This window comes from Mercenaria mercenaria, chromosome 9, assembly GCF_021730395.1.
Source record: "Mercenaria mercenaria strain notata chromosome 9, MADL_Memer_1, whole genome shotgun sequence".
Taxonomy (NCBI): Eukaryota; Metazoa; Mollusca; class Bivalvia; order Venerida; family Veneridae; genus Mercenaria; species Mercenaria mercenaria.
This window is the reverse complement of record NC_069369.1, coordinates 7,173,090-7,193,445: the sequence shown is the minus strand read 5'-3', so window position 1 is coordinate 7,193,445 and position 20,356 is coordinate 7,173,090. Positions and strand designations below refer to the sequence as shown.

Here is a 20,356-nt window from a genome sequence, read left to right as displayed (position 1 = left end):
GAGGAAGAAAAGGATCGCCAACACCACTAGAATGGATAAGGTGTTTGCTTGAGGTGAAAATGAGGTCGATTATGGAGGTAGATGACTCAGTATAATGCGTAGGCGAATCTATAACCTGATGTAGAGACAATTGAGAACATATATCATGAACTTTTCTCAAGGCAGCAGTATTCATTACGTTCAAGTTAAAATCGCCCATAATTAAAATATTTTCAATCCCCGTATCAATAGCTAGATGCATAGAATCGACAATCAAGGCGTGATGAACAGGGTCAGTATTAGGTGGTCTGTAAAAAAGTCCAAATAGAATATGCTTGTTGGAAAGTACAATTTCAATCCAGATACATTCAGTACCATTAATTTCAAGATCATGGCGCCTTTTATAATGAATATATTCTTTAACATAAAGTATCACTCCACCATAGTTGTCTGTGCGATCTTTTCTTTCGGGATTTGCAAACGAGTGAAGAATTAGATCAGAAGTTGGAATATGTGGGCCAAGCCAAGTTTCTGAGAAAGAGAGGATGTCAAAATCCTTCAGTTCGGTGTAGAGCGTGTCGAGTTTTGGAAACAAACTCTGAACGTTGTAGTGAACAAAAGAAAGGTTCCTAGAAAGATCAATATATTCACTATCAGATGAGACAGATGATGTAGGTGACGTACTATAGTTACTGGATACAGGTCCTGGGTTTTTGTGGACATCACCTGACAGAAGGATGATAGCAGAAATGTTCCAGAATTGAACAAAGGCAAAAAGCAATATGATTGAACAGACAAGACAGAGCGAAAAGATAACATTTAAATGTTGATTCTTACCAGGTGGATGTAAACGGCGGTGAATAGGTAAAGATATTGTTTTGAAAGTCAAGTCGTTGTCATAAATACACAGTCTAATGCAAACAGGAACATAGGTGATGTAGGCGGATATGAATAATAAGATTTGTAAAATAAGAAATCTAAACATGAAGTGAATACGAAAAACTCTCATTTTGGTTAAAGAAGACTGCTTAATCGATCTCATGTTATAGTTGACAGTAGGCACAGGAATTTGAAAATAACCAATATGAGAGAACATAGTCGTTGCAAGTTACATGAAGAGATCCAGCAATGAAAATGAAAATTGTGCGTGTTCATCCGTTGGAAAAAGCATAAAAGAGAAGAAATGAGTAAGATTAAATTGAAAAACATTGTTTCTTGCGAAGATTTGGAGGTGAAATAGGTGCCATCAAATTGGTGATGAACGAATAGCGGTGATAAAGTAAATGAGATGTTTTGTGAGAAGAAAAGTTTTTTTTAGATGTGTTACACATAGACTAATCAAATAAATACTCTGTTATATCTTTTATAGTTTACATAATTTATATTTTTGATGTGCGTTTAAATAATTTGTTCGGATCGCGCCATAAATCAGATATTTTAGTGTTCTAGTAATATCATGAACATGTACAATAGTAAAATAATATGAGTTTCATTAAGTAGTATGGATGATCTTTAAATGCGTAGTATTTCAACATTTTACCAACGCAAGTGTACGCTAATTAACTGTGCTGTATATAACTTGAACGACGACTAAACAGGATATTACACACTGTAGACTTATGCCTTTTATATTAACCATATCATGCGTAAATCATACTTTATCATTTTACAGTTAAAGCTGTTAATTTTAATTTGTACATTACTTATTGTAATTGTATGTGTTGTAAATTTATGGAATTAAGGCCAGACAGGCTATCAGAAATAACTATGAATATTCAATGAGCATCACGTGCTTAGCACCTATGTACAGTATATATGATACGCGAACTAGATAATTTATAAAAGTGTGTATATCGGTAGTCTACTCACAGTATTGCATGAAGATCATAGGTAAGTAATAAACACAATAAACATTTATGCATATCACTCATTCAAAAGTGTTAAGTTTCTACTTTATAAAAGTAAAATATGTACTGAAACAGTCAACAATAACAGTTAACAAGTACTATTTTGATCGACTTTTGAAAATAGACAAACAATAGTGATATAATTATAAGAAACTTGATCAACATATAAATAAAAGTGTCTTCGAAACAATACTGCCAAAAATGGAATTAAAGTTTCGATATCGCAGAGACATCTTATTTTGATTATAAATTCTGTAATAAGAACTATTTACAGCTAGCAAACAAAACTTTTCATACAAAACTGTACACAAGTAGTATATACATATAGAACACTATGCGTAAATTATTTTTAAATGGCAAAGGCTTCATAAACCGATAAAAGTTTCGAAACGGATCAAAATATTGTGAATATTATTATGAATTGAGGCTCAGTTGTACTAGACAGAATATCAGTATATACAAATATACCTAGCGCGATCTTGGTTTAAAAAACGATAAGATTTATATATTATAGTTTTATATGTCAGCTAAACATTTCAATGATATGACTAATTAGATATTGTAATTTATAAAACTATAGACAGGCGTCTCTTAGTATTAGATGTAGATGACTGACCGAAAGGTTCAAAGCCAAATAACGTTCATGCATAGCACTCATGCACTATTGCTGTGTTTCTACCGATTATAAAACAACAATGCAGTAAACAGTCAGCATTTACAATTAAGCAAGAACTGGTCAATACTTCAAAATGGACAAACATGTGAAAACGATCGTATAAAGAACTCCATCAACAAATAAACGCATTGACTTCGAGACAATACTGTCAAAGGTATAATTTTTTTCAAAAAATATTCTAGTAAGTAAAGTCTTGATGAGAACTAGTTACGAGTACTTTACTCAGCCTGGACACCTAAAATGAAAAATATTTAACGACGTGCAAACAAAATGAGTTATGATATCACTAAGACTTAAATGTGTGCATACTGTTTATGATATGCAGTACTTTACAACGTATAGCGAAAACAGGTAAATATGCGTCTACACCTAAAATGAAAATATTTTACTACGTACAAGCAAAACGAGTCTTGATATCACTCAGACTCAAATATGTTAGACTATGTGCATACCTTTATAATAAGCACTAATTTACAACGTGCTAACAAAAACACAGGTAAATATCTATCAACCAAGACCATTATGCAAAACTTTAGTGGATTATATATATCAAATAAAGCTCTAAGCGTATCAGTCAATTATAACGGTCATGGTTTTGACCCAAAATTTAATGTTCCGTTACACATTGTGACTACGGTATGTACTTAAAAAGTTTCAACAACACAACTTTTAGCAATGTTCAAAATTTGCAAGATCATCACTGCTTGTTACACGGTGAATGTTTTCATAAATGTCCTTCACTAGCACTACACCATCTGATGTCCAGCAACTGTTGAGTTTCTTACGTTTGACCAAAACCCGTGCAGTGTAAAAGGCGAAGCTGCGCTGTCTCGTAAGATCCTCGTTTATGTAGGTTCCAGTTAGACCATTGGTTTTTAGTGAAGCCCTTGCCGAGTACATACGCTGTCTGGCTCGGTACGAGATAAATTTAACGAATTGTGATATTTCACACTGGCCATAGCTTTCGCAGAAGCGGTGGTTCCAACGCAGCGGCGGTGGAGGATTCGTCGCAGGAGCGGTGGAGAAATATGGCCGACTGACTACATTTATGCTGTCATCGGTACGTTTTCTAATGACCTTTTCACGTTTGAGTGAAAACAACCGGTGAAACAGGAGCCCACATGTGTACTCTTCCAACCAGAAAAACTTGTTCCGTGCAATTCTTTGTAATTAATGTAAACACTTCTGTACAGTTTGACGAGTGACTGCCGTTTTTGTAGAATTCGCATTAAAAATGGTAAAATCTTGTACAAAACGACCCATGAGCACGTTTGCAGCAAATCGTAAGTACGTCCCTGTCAAGCAAAAACTATTTCTCCGTAACAGGTGAATTTTCATTACACACATATGAAAAAATCGACAAAAAATGATTCCAACGCAGTGTGCGGTGGGTACAATTGCAACGCATTACGGTGGAACTTGTTTCTTTAATGTTTGTTATGGACTTTTAACTTAAGTAAACAGCATTTTCCTGGGATTTTGATAGGGCTAGGTCCATGAACTCACTTTGACATCAGCAACAGAAACTTAATGTTTAGTAAACTAATCATATACTATTGATTTGCGGTGGTTCCAACGCAGTGGTGGTGGAGGATTCGTCGCAGAAGCGGTGGAGAAATATGGCCGATTGACTATATTTACGCTTTCATCGGTACTTTTTCTAACGAGTGTTTCACGTTTGACTGAAAACAACCAGTGAGACAGGAGCCCACATGTGTATTCTTCCAGGCACAAACACTTGTTCAGTGCAATTCTTTGTCATTAATGTAAACACTTCTGTACAGTTTGACGAGGGACTGCCGTTTTTGTAGAATTTATATCATAAATGGTAAAATCTTGTACAAAACGACCCCTGAGCACGTTTGCACCAAAATGTAAGTACGACACTGTCAAGCAAAAACTTTTTCTCCGTAATCGGCGATTTTTCATTGTAAGCATACAAAATGGTCAACCAAAAATCATTCCAACGCAGTGTGCGGTGGGTACAGTTGCAACGCATTACGGTGGATCTTGTTTCTTTAATGCTCGCTATTGACTTTAAATTGGAGTAAACAGCATTTTCCCAGAATTTTGATTGGGTAGGGCCATGAAATCACTTTGACATTAGAAAGCAGCAGAAACTGAAAGTGTAGAATAAATATGACATCGATTTGCACATCCGTAAATACATAATATCAAGTGACAATATTAATTTTCTAATTTGATCACATGCGACTTCTGCATCGTATGATAAACTAACTTAACTAAATACAATTACAAATATGTAGCATACCTTAACAAAATGCCATTCAGCAGCTGTGTTACTGGAGTTAAGACTTTTTACAAGTAGGCTAATTTACCTCTTCTTCAACAATATCCTTTTATTTTTAATTAGACGCATCTTAAAGTGTCAAGGAAAAAGTTTAGATTTTTTTCTTAGTGACAAGATGAGATTATTTGATTGCCCTTCGTCCGTCGTCCGTCCGTCGTCTGTCCACAATTTCTTTTGAACACGATATAGACCTGATTTTCAACAGATTTTAATTCCTGAAGGAGCTAAAATGTTCACCTTATGAACATGATGGCCATGGCATTTTACTTTCGACTTTAACTACATTTACACACAAATTAAGTCACAAAGATCTCGGTTCCTATTGAAAACCAGCTAGATTCCATCATATGTTCAAGAGATACAATCTGACTAAAGTACCTGATTTTCTAAACAAAGATCTGAGAACAACACATTCACATTCGTCTTCTGTATGTTTTGGATTTCCTATATTGCTATTTTTATTTTCGCAAAACTATTTTTATTTTTACCAAGCTGACGACTTGTTCGAATGTCAAAGAGTAAGAAAAATTTGCAGTCAGTCCAAGGTACGAACCCGGGACCCTCGCTAACAGAGCAAGTCCCCTACCGACTGAGCTAACCGACTATCCGACCTCTTACGACATAAGAATTGTAGATATCAAAAACCAAGGCTTGCAGAATGTTGTAACTTAGCTTTTGATTGGCTTGCGGAAGGGTCGTCAGAACGTGTTTATCAATAGCTCGTGTTCAGATTCTAAGCGTAGCGTAATAGGATATGTACCTTAGTCAGATTGCAAGAGATACTACCCCTGAAAGAGGCAAATTTTCTATTCTGGCCCTCTCAGTCATATAAGGTTTCATTTATGCTTGGATTTGATACAAACTTGCATATGTATGCCCAATCACATGATCGCGCTACGTGATTTAAATTTGAGCCCGAAAGTGAAAGTGGAAACGTAAACAAAAATAATAAATCAGGGCGTAAGTTTATTACTCAATATATTGTGTTAATATCATGTACATCGTTCGAAACCTATTTGAAAGTGCTAGTCCCAGTACTACAATTTTCCCGCCAAAACCTTCTCGTTTTAACACTATTCCTGTTCAACCAATTTCGACAGTGTGCGCTCAATGTGCAAGTCAACTGAACAGGAATAGCATTAAAACAAAAAGCCTTTGGTGGGGAAACCGTGAGGATAGCTCTTTCCAATAGGTTTCGAATCATATGCACGATATAAACACAATATATAGATTAAAAAAAATTACGCCCTGATTTTCAATTTTTGATTACCTTTGTACTTTCACGTTCGAGCTCAAAATGACGTAGTGCGATCACATGATTAGACACATTGTGCATGGAATTTTTATCTTAATAATCTCTAAGGTCAAGTTCGAAACTTTGTCACGTGGGGTCAAAAACTAAGTTACCAGGTCAAATCAAAAGAAAAGCCTGTTAACGCCATACGCCACATTCATGGCCTTATCTTCAGTAATGTTTATCTTGATGATTCTAAGTTTAAGTCTAACATTGAAAGATAAATGGAGACACAGAGTACAAATCACTAACTACGGACAAGCAGAAAGAAATGTTACAAAAAATGAAAGACAAAAACTTCATTTTCCTCTGAAAACTATCACAGCACCAATCCAACATATTAAGAGACCTTTAACTCATTGTTCTAGTGCCAAGAGGACGACAAGGAATCAACTCATTTCAGTTATTCTTGTTATAAAAACTGAAGAAAAATTGTAGTTGGGAACATACTTAAATATGCTAAAACATGATTAAAAACTTATAAAAATGACAAATGGTTGCAGCATGTGCAGTGTGTTGGAGAATACTCCCCCGCCCCCATTCAAATGCAAACTCGAATTCGATATTAGGGGGCCAAAACAAAGGGACAGCAGAAACCCTGTCAGTTTGTATATTAGATAAGTTGGTCTGTTCTATGATGTCGTATGTGGTAAGCATTTAATCAAACAATCGAAATTGTCAGTTGATATTTTGTATATAATAAGGGAAAAGGAAAATGAAGAAAACCTTCATACTTTAATATCAATAATCATAATTGGTGGGGGGGGGGGGGGGGGGGGGAAGGTGTATTTAGTACGAAAGAACAGGGCTTTATTATTTGGCAGTTGATTTAGTAAAATAATTATGGTTTAAAATAAAGATTTTCGTGTGTGCATTCCACAGAACTGAAGTGCAAATCAATAGTATATGATTAGTTTACTAAACATTAAGTTTCTGTTGCTGATGTCAAAGTGAGTTCATGGACCTAGCCCTATCAAAATCCCAGGAAAATGCTGTTTACTTAAGTTAAAAGTCCATAACGAACATTAAAGAAACAAGATACACCGTAATGCGTTGCACATGGGTCGTTTTGTACAAGATTTTACCATTTTTAATGCGAATTCTACAAAAACGGCAGTCACTCGCCAAACTGTACAGAAGTGTTTACATTAATTACAAAGAATTGCACGGAACAAGTTTTTCTGGTTGGAAGAGTACACATGTGGGCTCCTGTTTCACCGGTTGTTTTCACTCAAACGTGAAAAGGTCATTAGAAAACGTACCGATGACAGCATAAATGTAGTCAGTCGGCCATATTTCTCCACCGCTTCTGCGACGAATCCTCCACCGCCGCTGCGTTGGAACCACCGCTTCTGCGAAAGCTATGGCCAGTGTGTTTATGGATTTTCAGATAAGATTCTATTTGTGATATTTTATCTCACCGGTTAAAATCCGTTTGCATTTGTCAAACGTGTAATAATATCCAATACCAAATGTGAATGGCAATTCGATAGCTAGAGTAAGCAGATACCTTGAATAGAGCTATATTATGTTAGACTAAATGTTAAATTAAAATACAATACGACGTTTACTGCAAATAGTGATCATAAAGTTATACCGGAACTAAACTTGAAAGTACGTTTATATTTTAGGACTAAAAATATAAAATTATGCTATAATTATTCCGTGAAGTGATTTCAGTGCCACTAAGACCAAATGTGTTATTATTTTTGTTTTTCATTAGCTTTAAAACATGCCAATACACGGATACCCGGTGAGATTTATTCACACTATACTCAAGTGGGTGGATTTAACGACAGAGGGTGAAGGATTAAACGGAGTGATATAGCTCCTACACGTATATTACATACCTTCTTGTACGTTTCTACTGTTTATTTATCCTCGTGCTCTTGTTATACTCCCACAGTCTTCTTTCTTCAGTAGTTTATAAAGAACCCCTTAACTGTGATCTCTCTGTGATTTCATCTTATCTAACATTTGTTTCAATATTAGAACGAAATTGTTTCCTTTAATAAATTAATTGCAACGATTGTATATCTACGAACAAGAGCTCGTAGAACACGAAATGCCCCCTTGATGCATTCAGTATATGCAAAAGGAACAGAAATTATTTGGTCACTGTACACGAAAGTTGTACTGTTCTGGGTCAATGTGACCTTGACCTTTGACCTACTGACCTCAAAATCAATAGGGCTCATCTGCTGATCATGATCAACCTCGCTATTAACTTTCATGAACCTTGGCCCATGCTTTCTCAAATAATCGTCCGGAAATGGCTTAAATGTTCTAAGTCACTGACCATGACCTTTGACCTACTGACCTCAAAATCAATAGGGGTCATCTGCTGGTCATGATTAACCTCCCTATCAAATTTCATGATCCTAGGCCTAAGCGTTCTCGAGTTATCATCCGGAAACCGTTCAATTGTTCCGGGTCACTGTGACCTTGACCTTTGACCTACTGACCTGCAAACCAATAGGGGTCATCTGCTTGTCATGATCAACCTCCATATCAATGTTCATGATCCTAGGCCAAAGCATTTTTGAGTAATCATCCGGAAACCGTTAAACGGTTTCGGGTCACTGTGACCTTGACTTTTAACCTACTGATCTAAAAATCAATAGGGGTCATCTGCTAGTCATGATCGACCTCCCTGTCACATTTCATGATCATAGGCCTAAATAATTTTGAGTTATCATCCGGGAACCGTTTAACTGTTCCGGGTCAGTGTGACCTTGACCTTTAACCTATGATTTCAAAATCAATAAGACGACCATCTGCCAGTCATCAACAACCACCCTACCAACTTTCATGATCATAAGCCCAAGCATTCTTGAGTTGTCATCCGAAAACCGTTTTACTGTTTTTGGTCACTGCGACCTTGACCTTTGCCCTACTGATCTCAAAATCAATAGGGGTCATCTGCTTGTTATGATCAATGTTCCTATTAACTTTCATGAGCCTAAGCCCAAGCGTTCTTGAGTTATCCTCCAGAAACAGATTGGTCTACATACCAACTGACCGACCGACCGACCGACATCTGCAAAACAATATACCCCTCCTTTGAAGGGGAGCATAATTATATCAGCCTTAAAAGATGGAAGAAAAACAAGGGGTCATAACGTTCGACTGGCCACTGTCACGTCGTCGTATGATATTAGTGCATTTTATATATCCATTTTATTCAACGAGTTTAATAAATTCAGTATTGAAAGTCACAAATGTAATATTCTTTTTATCACATGTTAGCTTTTCCTGTGGAAATATCAAAAATTCTACTTTCTTTTACTATATAAACAAAGCAATTTGACCAACGACTCCTACACTATAAACGACGTCGACGTCAAAGCTTTATTACACTAGTGTATTATCATTCTTAGCTCGACTATTCGAAGAAGAGTCTAGCTATTCTTCTCACCCTGGTGTAGCTTTGAAACTTATTTTTTCTTTTTCCAGGTCAATTGCCCAACCTCACTGGGTCAGGTCTTATAACTCTTATATGTATTTTGAGCAAATTATGCCCCCTTTTGGACTTAGAAAATCCTGGTTAAAGTTTTACATGCAAGTTACTATCTCCAAAACTAATGCAGATATTGAATTGAAACTTCACATGTGTCTTCGGGGTTATAAAACTAGTTGACAGCATCAAGTCCCAGTCCCATAACTCTGACCTGCATTTCGGCCAAATTATGCCCTCTTCTGGACTTTGAAAATCCTGGTTAAAGTTTTGCGTGCAAGTACACACAGCTATTACTTAAAGGCATATATATTTGAAACTTATTTTTTATTTTTCTACATCAATTACCAACCTCACTTGGTCAAGTCCCATAACTCTGACATGTATTTTGGGCAAATTATGCCCCTTTTTAGACTAAGAAAATTCTGGTTAAAGTTTTGCGTGCAAGTTACTATCTGCAGAACAAATGCAGATATTAAATTGAAACTTCACATGTGCCTTCCGGGAAATAAAACTAGTTGATTGCATCAAGTCCTATAACTCTGACATGCAAATTATGTCCCCTTTTGAGCAAAACTTCTGGTTAAAGTTTTGCTTGCAAGTTACTATCTCCAAAACTAATGCAGATACTGGATTGAAACGCTATAGATATTTTAACATTTAGGTTAACATTTTCATGCTTCTGTGACAATAATTCGAATAGTCGAGCATTGGTTGTCTTACGGACAGCTCTTGTTATTTAATGGCTTTATTACACTCCCGCGACGTCAAACATGTGATAAATGATGTCACCCAAGGAATGCGTACGCAAAGAACGTTCAAAAGATCAATAGTCGCCGTTAGTTGACAACTTTGTCCTTTCAGAGATTTATAACTCATATAAAATTACTTAAAATACACTTGGATCAAAGAAAATGTTGTTTTTTTTATTTTTGTAATTTATTGGAGGATGAATACCATTTATTATTGAGTGCTCTCTATATACGGATTTGAGGCATCAGTACATTAAAAGATACTATTGGTTTCATCCAAATTATATCAAATTTTTAGAACTAATTAAAACTGAAAAAGTTTCTTTCGTTTAGAAACATAACTGCATCAGTTATCAAAAATATGAATCGTACAATTTGTTCATTGTAATTTTAAATCAATCCATGCCAAATACTAGAGCTTTTCGTGTTCAACTTGCAAAGAAATTCATCATCAGTCACATGCATGGACTGGACAGGGTATAGTTCCTCTCGCCTGTATACTGTTAGGGGGATAGTTTTAATCTGTACGAAGTATAGATCAGAAGTACACATCTGTAACGGATGGGAATGTTTGTTTATCTATTAGATTTATTACTGGAAGTTGCAAAATGGTATCATATTCTACATACCGATATTTTCAGTTGTTTCTTTTATGTTTGCTTTAGGCTAAAACGTTCTTATAAATTTGATACATGGGATTCTTTTAAGAAATTAAATGTTTAACAAGATACATTGTTACTATTTTCACAAAAATATATTACATAAACTTTTTTTAAATAGCGCTTTCAAATTTAATGAAATATTTTACTTAATGGCATGTTTTAAACGAAATGTCACATTGCAAAAATGTGTTGATTAATTTACACACATATACTGAGTTAGTTATTCGCTTTGCAGAATAATTCGCAATTATTTTCGCCCGAACTGAACTCTGCCGCAAAACTTATTACCATTTCCGGTCCTGGCGTGTATAAACAAAGACCTACTATTGGCGCCATGCTTGTGCGAAGAGTTCCATCATATTTGATAAAAAATTTGCAAAAAGAACATATTATAATCGAAATAATTTACAGAAAAACGGTGCTGTAACACTATTTATACACTGGGGCGTTTATACGTCGTCCGAAATGATTTTAGATTTGATGCATGGGATTCTTTTAAGAAATTAAATGTTTAACAAGATGCATTGTTACTATTTTCACAGAAATATATTACATAAACATTTTTTCATTGGTTATGGTTTAACTTATAATAAGGTTAGATTTGGGCAAAAATTATTCAAGTTATCTTCTTGAAAAAAATTTCACTGCATTGCAGACAAATTCTCAAAGAGATGCACTTTTTAATCCTAATTACAATGAAAACGTTACACTGCTGTGATTTGTTACTAATATGTGATTTAGTTTTAATGTTTTCAATTTTTACAGTAAAATTTGTTTATGAAATTAAATTTTATTATTCAATCATCCATTGTCTTTTCTGGTGAAAAATATTCAGATATATACACAAAAGTGGGACAGAAGAGTGTTTTCAAATGTATTAATTTCCCTGGAAATAATATAGAGTGAATACAAGTTAAAGAATGTGTTTTAGCCAGTGACAAGTTTACTTGAAAACTAAGGTATTTGATAAGTTGTCATGCTTGTCACAAGAGTTTCAGGATACTTTATTACAAGATTGTAAAACATTTTGATTATAATTTAGTAACTATTCCTATTGCCTATGTCATTGTGGTGTGTCTATGGTACAACGTAAGAGCCGTATTCATTACCCAAAAGTTATATGTTTAAATATTTTCAGGGAATGAAGCTGTTTTGCAATTTCTAAAATGTATGAGTTATATGAGAGTGATAGTCTGTAATATACTAGTATGCCTTAGTCATTGTGCAAGATTTAATTAGAATAAATTGGATTCTTTCCAGCAAATGCAACATAACAGCTCCTTATTCTATGTAGAAATTGATGAATTGGAATATTTTCATCAAAAGAAAATTGTTAAGAATTTCAACCAGATTTTAGAAATAATCAAAAATACTAACTCAAGGATCTTAACTCTTCCGCAAAAACAAAACTTCAAGTGGATATCTTCACAAGCTGATTTAGCATTCATGTGAAGTGTAATGCACACTCTGAAGAGCCATAATTCTGCTATACATGAATGGACAACAAGTGCACATATTTAAATGTATACATGTCTACATAGTGCAAATGAAGGACAATTGTAAATGCATAATTCAAAAACAAAATTGATTTGATATCTAAAACATTTTTGTTTTCATATGATTTATTTTTCATAATGAATGCAGCAGAAAAGATATGAATGTAAGTTCTTAAAAACAGTGTAGGTACTTTTATCAGAAAGACCCCTAAATATTTGCAGCATGCATCTTTTGACAAATCATTGTATAATCATTAATATTTCACAGTTTTATGCAGAGATACAAACATGACTATTAATGAAAAAGAAGAATAAGGATATCAATAATACTTAAGCAATAAAATGAGGTTTCATAAAATAATGTTCAATATTCTTTTTTTAAGCTTCATGTTTTGGCTCCACATTTGTACATCATTGTTGACATTCTGAAAAGATAACTGTAAGTAATTGTATATTGAATGAAACCTTCAGTACATTTCATTTTCCTTCGTCTATAAACCGTACAGAATATTTCTGAAAACTGTCTAAATTAATGCTCTTACAGTCTTCTCCCTCTCTCAAAGATATAATATGCATTTGGTATAAAGTGTTCATCTGTTGATATATTTATTGTTATCTTGCTTACACATTTTGTATATTTGCATTGTTATTTCTTCTATGATTATGTTACATTGATGCATGTATATGGGCCAGAATTGGCTTAATACATAATAAAGTTATATATATAAGAAAGAAAGCGATATAGGAAACGCGGTTTGAACAATTCGGTTTGGTTTGAAATGTGTCGTTATATATGGAAGCCTTCTGTTTGAACAAACACGTATTTCATACGCATATGAAAACTACTAAAAAACGATTTATTATGTAAATGTATTTTGATTGAAAATAGCTGAAATCTTATTCTATGATTAGATTTGGTTTGTTAATAACTTTGAAGGTATCAGTAAGGAAAATGGCAACTACTGGTAACGAGAGGCGTCTACGATACTTACTGCTTCTTTGGGAAGGAGGGACATTAGTATTACACGAAATACTTGCAGCAGAGACGGACAAGACAGGTCAGACACTGGAAACGTTGCTAAAAGCAAACGAGGGGCATTTTAGACGTAAAACAGACAAACAAACATTCCAGAAGATTTTCCCATCGGCTGGAATTCGGGATACAAAAACGTGGGATATATCTCTATTGGCGACAGTTATTTTAATGCTTTTCAAGAATAATCTCACAACAGACGTTTGCAACGAGATAAGAAAAATAAAGGAATTGAGAAATGAGCTTGCACATATTGCCTCACTCTCTATGGAAGAAGATGAGTATGATGAAGATAGGAAAGAACTGGCTGCTACGTTGATGAAGCTTACTAACGGTCTGGATCGCACGGTCCATGACAAATGCCAACATTTTATTAAAGATTTTTCCACAGGGCCTATAGATATAAATTCAGCTAATGAAAGGGTAGCAGATCTACGTAGATATGATGAATTAATTTCGAAACAGTTTGAAATTCTTACCGGAAAAGTAGATCAAGTTCATTACGAATTGCAAGGTAAAAACATTTTTTTTTTAAATTTTGATGCTGTTAAACGTTAAGTCTTCAGTAATTAGTATAACTTTAGATGTGTAGGCTATCATGAAATGTCATGGACGTATTCATCAAGGCCAGGTTTTAACAATTCCTACAAATATATACCAATTCGTTTAGTTTGTTAGTTTGTTACGGACAGTTTAGTTGGAGTTGGTATCTACCATAGTAAATTCAATTAGAGGAAAAGAACTCTGAAATGACCAATAAACTGAGGACAACATAAAAGCAATGACCAAAGGTGAGAGAGAAATGAATAGGCCCTCTTCCCAACAACTGATCAGACAGACAAATATGACCTACAATTGTTTAAGACTGTCATTGATATAGCGTATTGCACCTTTCTCGTGGCTTACACTATAACCGTTACTTCAGAAGTTGCCCCAAAATTAGAGTGACGTCAATGTTAAATTGAAAGAAACTTTACGAATTGCAAGTATTTTAGTTTTTAGCTCGACTATTCAAAGAATAGTCTAGCTATTCTACTCACCCTGGCGTCGGCGTCGGCATCGACGTCGGCGTCACACCTTGGTTAAGTTTTTGCATGCAAGTACATACAGCCATCAATTAAAGGCATATAGCTTTGAAATTTTTTTTTTCTTTTTCTCGGTCAATTACCAACCTGTCTGGGTCAAGTCCCATAACTCTGAATTGTATTTTGAGCAAATTATGCCCCCTTTTGGACTTAGAAAATTTTGGTTAAAGTTTTACATGCAAGTTACTATTTCCAAAACTAATGCAGATATTGATTTGAAACTTCACATGTGTCTTCGGGGTTATAAAACTAGTTGATAGCAGCAAGTCCCATAACTCTGACTTTCATTTTGGCCAAATTATGCCCCCTTTTGGACTTAGAAAATTCTGGTTGAAGTTTTGCGTGCAAGTACATACAGCTATTTCTAAAAGGCATATAGATTTGAAACTTATTTTTTCTTTTTCTAGATCAATTACCAACCTGTCTGGGTCAAGTCCCATAACTCTGACATGTATTTTGAGCAAATTATGCCTCCTTTTAGACTTAGAAAATTCTGGTTAAAGTTTTACATGCAAGTTATTATCTCCAAAACTAATGCAGATATTGATTTGAAACTTCACATGTGTCTTCAGGGTTATAAAACTAGTTGATAGCAGCAAGTCCCATAACTCTGACTTTCATTTTGGCCAAATTATGCCCCCTTTTGGACTTAGAAAATTCTGGTTGAAGTTTTGCGTGCAAGTACATACAGCTATTTCTAAAAGGCATATAGATTTGAAACTTATTTTTTCTTTTTCTAAATCAATTACCAACCTGTCTGGGTCAAGTCCCATAACTCTGACATGCATTTTGAGCAAATTATGCCTCCTTTTAGACTTAGAAAATTCTGGTTAAAGTTTTACATGCAAGTTATTATCTCCAAAACTAATGCAGATATTGATTTGAAACTTCACATGTGTCTTCAGGGTTATAAAACTAGTTGATAGCAGCAAGTCCCATAACTCTGACCTTCATTTTGGCCAAATTATGCCCCCTTTTGGACTTACAAAATTCTGGTTAAAGTGTTGCGTGCAAGTACATACAGCTATTTCTAAAAGGCATATAGATTTGAAACTTATTTTTTCTTTTTCTAGATCAATTACCAACCTCACTGGGTCAAGTTCCATAACTCTGACCTTCATTTTGGCCAAATTATGCCCCCTTTTGGACTTAGCAAATTCTGGTTAAAGTTTTGCGTGCAAGTTCATGCAGCTATTACTAAAAGGCGTATAGATTTGAAACTTTTTCTAGATCAATTACTAACCTCACTGGATCAAGTTCCATAACTCTGGCATGTATTTTGGGCAAATTATGCCCCCTTTTGGACTTTGAAAATTCTGGTTAAAGTTTTACATGCAAGTTTCTATCTCCAAAACCAATGCAGATATTGAATTGAAACTTCACATGTGCCTTAGGGGTTATAAAACTAGTTGATAGCAGCAAGTCCCATAACTGATATGCATTTTGGTCAAATTATTCCCCCTTTTGAACTTAAAACTCTTTTGATATTTAACCTTTTTAGGTAATATTTTCCTGCCTCTGGGACAATATTTTGAATAGTCGAGCTTGGCTGTCTTACGGACAGCTCTTGTTATTAATAACATTTGGCCTCGCTCTAAGTAAGCACAATTTTGGATATAACTCGTATGACAGCGAACAAATCTCAAAAAGTAAAAGCTGATATCAAATATTTGTATCAACCTATCCAGAATGCTGTGTTTTCACTTATTGATTCATATGACTCAGATTCCTGACTCATGCTCTGCACTTTTCAGTGATATTTCGCTATAAATATGGCTAGATATGGCCGGTTAATGCAAAACCTGTAATCTGAACAAACTGCAACGTTGCATATAATGTAAGCGGGCCGCTTTGAAAACTGTTTACATAACTTGAAAATAGATATAGATTTTCTAACTGAGCTAACCAGTTTTTGAAATTACATTCTTTGAATGCATTCATGAGTGAAAACATATTAATGGTAAAATCTTGTAGGGGTTTGTTTACATTAGAAATATTCGTGTTAATTTGTGGTATGTTTTTTGATAAGTTTATAGTACAAAGCATTTAATTCTCTTCCACTCATAATTTATTTTATGCCTTTTAGACTCATGGCTGGTTTACTAAAGAAAACAAAATCCAATATAGCTTGCTTCAAAGTTTTGAAAGCATCCTACTCTATTGAATTAATCTATATTTGCTGGTATAGGTGAAATCCCAAATTATTAAGATGTTTTAGATGATTTTTTTAAAATATCAAATACGTCTGTTTTGTTTTATAAGGGGATAAAGGACAAATATGCATAGATAGTAAATTGGTGCACAAAGATGTCATTCGACAATGAAAAACTTTATCTGTCGTCCGTCGTGTGTCGTCAACAATTTGATAGTTGACACCGTAGAGGTCACGAATTTTGCTCAGTCTTGATAAAACATGTTTAGAATATTACCCTTAATAAAATATCTGTCGAGTTTGTTACTGGGTGATCTAGGGATAAAAGCTAGGTTAATTTGTCAATTTTTACGAACAGTTTGATAACATTCAAGAGGCCACATTTTCTACCTCATCTTTATATAAAATGTTTTTCTTTATAAAATCTAAAACTGAGTTACACTCCAGATTGATCATCTTAATATTTGTCTGTATAAAATCTAGGTCAAGTTTAAAAGTGCGTTACCCGAGATAAAATACTGGGTCACTTGATTAAAGGTTACTAGATCAAATCATAGAAAAACCCTGTTAACACTAAAGGCAACATTTTTTTGGATCAAATTATGGAAAGACTTTGTGTACACACGAGATACCATATCTTCTACTTGATCACCATAAATCTTTGTCAGAATATTTTGCAGAGGCCACTTCTTCAACTTCATTGTCATAAATCTTTGTCAGAACGTCTTTCTGCATGAAATCTATATCAAGTCACAAGTGGGGTACCTGAGGTTAAAACCTATGTTACTAGGTCAAATCATTTTAACCTGATTTTCATATATTCCTTTTCACCATTATATCGGCGCTTTGGCAGAATCACTGACCTTTCGTAAGTCAACCAGAACCCGAGTGAGATTCGAAACTGAAACAGTTAAGACATGATTATCAATATATTTTCTTTTCAATTCATTTCAATTACAGTTTGAAATAGAAACAAGAGTCATGTCAGACATGGCTAATCCCCCCACCGGGCATATCATAATTGAAGGATGTGGTCCGCATCAGGGGTTTTAAGATGTGGAAGAAAGAATAAGTCAGTAGTGAGGTGGTTTACTGCTAAATTTTATTAATTTTCATGAAGAGTATAGCTATGATGTTTTTCTATATGGCTACTGTAAAAAGAAGGAATGGAAAGCTAACAGGGAACAAGAGTGCCAGAATGTCACAATATATGCCCGTCAAAGCAAATTTCTTTACTCTAGCAGCTGTATTTGCAAATGGAATGTTAATTTTGTGGTTGTTTAGTAATCATTGTAAGTCTTTTGTTTTTTAAAGTCCACAAAAAAACTCCTTACTAGGTAGAGATACCTTATATATAATAAAATTAATAAAATACACCTAAAACTGGAGAGTAACATCTATGCTGTACCACAGAAAAGTGGTCTTGTTTTTTCCCTAGGGTCAATTATAAAAATGTTACAATATAAGTTATTTATAGTAACAACTAAGGGAAGTTAATCTTTAAAAAAAAAAAAAAAAAAAAAAAAAAAAAATTGCAGGTCCACACAAAAATCTTTATCAGGAAGAGACTGGTCAAAATACACCTCAAAATTGGATTTAGCATGTTTGTTGTACTACAGAAAAGTGGTCTCGATTTTTCCCTACGACTAGTAATGAAAAAGTTACAATAAAAGCTATTTAAAGTAACAACAAAGGGAAGTAATTCTAAAGAAGGGAACTGCGCATGACACTTCGTCTCATGATGGTGTATAATTGTGCCAAGTTACATCAAAATCCCTCTATGCATGAAGAAGAAATGCTTCGGACAAAGTCATTCTTGTATCTGACCTTTGGCCTCTAAGTGTGACCTTGACCTTAGGCCTAGTGACCTGGATCTTGCGCATGACACTCCGTCTCGTGGTGGTGAACATTTGTGCCAAGTTATATCAAAATCCCTCAATGCATGAAGAAGAAATGCTCCGGACAAGGTTTTTATTCTTGTATCCTTTGACCTCTAAGTGTGACCTTGACCTTAGACCTAGGGACCTGGTTCTTGCGTATGACACTCCGCCTCGTGGTGGTAAACATTTGTGCCAAGATATATCAAAATCGCTCCATGCATGAAGAAGATATGCTCCGGACAAATTTTTTTAAGAAAATATGATAAAGGGGAATAACTCAAAAAATAGGCAAGGTAGAATTATTGTTCTTGCACACTGCACTTCCTCCCAATGTGTTCTATCAGTGTATGAAGTTTGAAGAAAATCTCTCCAGTACTTTTGGGGTTATGCTCCGGACAAAATGTTTTAAGAAAATATGATAAAGGGGAATAACTCAATAAATAGGCAAGGTAGAGTTATTGTTCTTGCACACTGCACTTCCTCCCAATGTGTTCTATCAGTGTATGAAGTTTGAAGAAAATCCCTCCAGTACTTTTGGAGTTATGCTTCGGACAAAATTTTTTAAGAAAATAAGATAAAGGGGAATAACTCAAAAAATAGGCAAGGTAGAGTTATTGTTCTTGCACACTGCACTTCCTCCCAATGTGTTCTATCAGTGTATTAAGTTTGAAGAAAATCCCTCGAGTACTTTTGGAGTTATGGTCCGGACAAAGATCGTTGCGGACGCACGGACGGACGGACGGACGGACGGAGAGCATTTCTAATATCCCCTTCACCTTTGGTGGGGGGATAAATAAGGAAGTTTGCAATATATTCCATGTCGTTCATTTTAGACATCAAACAGATGTTGAGAAGTGTGTTGCAGCTGGAAGAAGAATGCTCCACTTTTAAAGGTAACAAAACATTATTGCAAGTTCACAGGTTTCGAATGCACTCTTCATATCTGCTGTAACATTGTTTTAGAATAAAAAGCAAGTGTATTTCATCTTAGAAACATTGTTTCTCAAATATTCATGCTTCGACCTACTGATTTGAAATTGTAACTTTTACTTACTGTGTAATGTGACAAGAATATTTTATGAAACAATATTTTAGCTCTTTGAAGCAATAATTTGACCGGTGTCTTTCACAGTGATTGGAACGGAAATGGTGCTACGTTGTCCCAGCAATCGCCTCATAAAATTAGCAGAAGAATCTATAATACAGGTATTTAAAGCTGCTTTGAAAAGAACTGGTGGAGAAGAGGATATTACAAAACTTGCCATTGCTGTTAGGGCAATATTAAGTGATATCGAGAACTGTGACGGCGTGGAAGTATCCGAAATAGAGAAGCACTGTATTAAGATAATTATGAAATGTAAAACCTGTAAAGGGTTGTTAGAACTGTTAGAATATATAGAGAGCGAACGTTTGCAGCAGAGACTACTAGATCTATCATCAGCACTGGCGGAGATGTTCGATGAGCGTTTCACTATAACAGCAGAAATAGCAGATGATAGTCTAGAAGAATTACTGAGTAAGTATGTACTATATAATTAAGTTTAAGTTCACCCGTAATGCTTCCAATGTTTCAAAGAATAGCAATTCTTACATATTTAATTTAAACATTACCATTGAACAGCAAGAAAGAAAAAAAAGCGAAAACGCTAATTCGTGCACACCGGACTGGCGT

At 34.7% G+C, this 20,356-nt stretch overlaps 1 protein-coding gene across 2 annotated transcripts in view; it reads left to right on the top strand.

Moving 5' to 3' along the window:
* The first annotated feature begins 7,653 nt into the window (after nucleotides 1-7,653).
* LOC128559392 (antiviral innate immune response receptor RIG-I-like) overlaps nucleotides 7,654-20,356 on the top strand; it is a 36,601-nt gene continuing 23,898 nt past the window's right edge. For both annotated transcript variants that reach the window (XM_053550775.1, XM_053550774.1), the window contains exons 1-4: nucleotides 7,654-8,023; nucleotides 13,472-14,081; nucleotides 19,518-19,577; nucleotides 19,817-20,200. In XM_053550775.1, the coding sequence (XP_053406750.1) occupies nucleotides 13,487-14,081; nucleotides 19,518-19,577; nucleotides 19,817-20,200 (1,039 nt within the window). In that variant the 5' untranslated portion in view covers nucleotides 7,654-8,023; nucleotides 13,472-13,486. The remainder of the gene's footprint in view (nucleotides 8,024-13,471; nucleotides 14,082-19,517; nucleotides 19,578-19,816; nucleotides 20,201-20,356) is intronic.